The following is a 2059-nucleotide window of genomic DNA, read 5'->3' as shown; positions in this document are numbered from 1 at the left end:
TTGGCAGGTCCTACCGGCTCCTGCCGGAGGCGGGGCGGCCACGGGGTGGTTTGCAAGGCCATGCTGCGCAGCTGGGAAGCAGGCCAGCGCAAGAAGAGACAAGGAGACCCTCAGGTAGGCTTGCCTGGAGCACCTGCCTTGCCATGCGCTTTTCTGAGGTGCACCCACGTCCCACAGCTGGACCTGCCCTCCCCTCACCCGCTGCAAGAGCTCCGGCCACCATGGAGGGTTGAAGCCCGGGGTCCTGTGCCAGCGTCTGTGGGAGAGGATGTTCTCTGCCCCAGGAAGCCCTGGAGGAGTTGCTAGGCTTGCAAACGTGGCCGTATGTGGTCCTCCCTCTCCTACAGCACCCCTTGACCATTGCTAAACCTTTTTCTCTGGAGACCTAAAGAGTTTCCTGCCTTTAGCGACTTCTGCAATGGTGTGCACAAAGCAGCCACCTTCTGCGGCAGAAACCTATGGGTCTATGCCCATACCCACCACGCCCTGCGAGGGACCGGGGTTCTGCATGAGTGACCAAGGCACGCTGCGGCACTTCTCACCATCTCTAAGGACCTCATTGCAGGGTTAGGATGGGGTGCCTGGAGGGGCTGTCTGCTTGCTGCCCCTGCATCTGCTGGGCTGCCCTGCCGTGGACCAGGCTCCACCGAGGTGGTGGGTCATCAGCTTGTCCTCAATGCACATCTTCCATGTGTGCACCATGCAGCTTCCACCTGGGGGTACCCAGAGCCTTTAGCGGTGCTGAAGTCTGGAGGAGCGACGTACCCAGAGCACCTGACAATGCTACACATCTTCAGCTTGCCATAAGCGCAACCTCTGAGAAGACGGGCAGCTTTCACCTCATCGTGTCTATAATTTTGGGAAGCAGCTTTATCTGCTGGATACACCCAGCAGAGCGAGAGCCTGGCGCCTGGGGATGCGTTAGCAGAGCAAAAGCCTCCTGCCCACAGCCCTGTGCCTCAAGCTGCAGCACTTCAGAAACAACACGCCTTTGCCTGGAGGTACCTTGAGCACCAAGAAGCCACCAAGAACAACAATCTCTAAAGAGGTCCCACCAACATTTTTCCAATCTCTTCATGTCAGCAATGACATCACGGAAAGCACAGTCTTTGCTGAAGGACTAAGCCAGAGCTGCCTGCGCTGCCTGGCCCCTGCCAGGACAACGTGGGGGAATGTGCCCTTTTGAGGTTTGCCTGCAAGTCCCTGCCAGTCCCTGCTCCAAGACTCCCACAGTCAACAGCATGTCCCCTCCTTGGGGTGCGGACAACTGCCTGGAGCTCCACCATCCCAGACAACTTGCACTATGGAGCCAGACCTTCCTCCCAGCTTCGGCAGCGGTGCCTGCCGGCTCGGCACATCTCCTGCTCCCACCGTGAGCCATGGAACGGGGTGCGCTGGACTGGCCTCACAGAGCAGCACTGTCTAGCTCTATCCCATGCCACCAAAGCACTGCCGCTCACCGCCAGCCCTCACTGGGACCAGTGCTCAGTGCTGACCCAGCGCCGGAGCCCCTACCGCCAGATACGGCCCGAGCCACAGCAGCTGAGGGAGAGCAGGATGGGGAGAGCGGAGGAAGAGCGCTGGGACCTGTTCTGAGGCGTGGGCTTATATCAGACAAAGGCTACGGTTACCTTTCCATAGTCAATGGCTACTCCATCAAACTCACTGGTGGGCAGAGTTTTCCGCTGGATTTTGAGTCGCCGCAGGGACGGGAGACTAAACTTCAAAGTCCTACCTTGACCTTGTTAAAAAGAAAAACAAAACACAAGAGAGACAGATGTAACCTAGCTGCATGTGACGGCTGGAGCGAGACGGGGCGGGCGGTGGCAGGGGAAGAGGCTATGGAGAATTTAGGGTGGCTTTGGGGAACATACATGCTAGGGGGCCTTTCCTCCTCCAGCACACTTGCTGTTCCCACGCCATCACATCACCGTGTGCTCAAGGCAGACCCTGACCTGGCAGAAAACACCGCTGGGCTGGAGGTGAGTCCCCTACAAGTGCGGATGCAAGAAAGGTTCAGAGCATCCCTAAGCCAATTCAGAGGTTAAAGCCACTTAAG

At 58.2% G+C, this 2059-nt stretch overlaps 1 protein-coding gene across 1 annotated transcript in view; it reads right to left on the bottom strand.

Annotated features, from left to right (window-relative positions):
- Nucleotides 1-2059, bottom strand: part of KCNH6 (potassium voltage-gated channel, subfamily H (eag-related), member 6) — a 30475-nt gene that overhangs the window by 16908 nt on the left and 11508 nt on the right. The window contains exon 4 of the mRNA XM_010146357.1: nt 1632-1741. Coding sequence (XP_010144659.1) covers nt 1632-1741 — 110 coding nt within the window. The remainder of the gene's footprint in view (nt 1-1631; nt 1742-2059) is intronic.

Source organism: Buceros rhinoceros, unplaced genomic scaffold (assembly GCF_000710305.1).
Source record: "Buceros rhinoceros silvestris isolate BGI_N320 unplaced genomic scaffold, ASM71030v1 scaffold31142, whole genome shotgun sequence".
In the NCBI taxonomy this organism is placed as follows: Eukaryota; Metazoa; Chordata; class Aves; order Bucerotiformes; family Bucerotidae; genus Buceros; species Buceros rhinoceros.
This window is presented reverse-complemented; position numbering and strand designations above follow the sequence as displayed.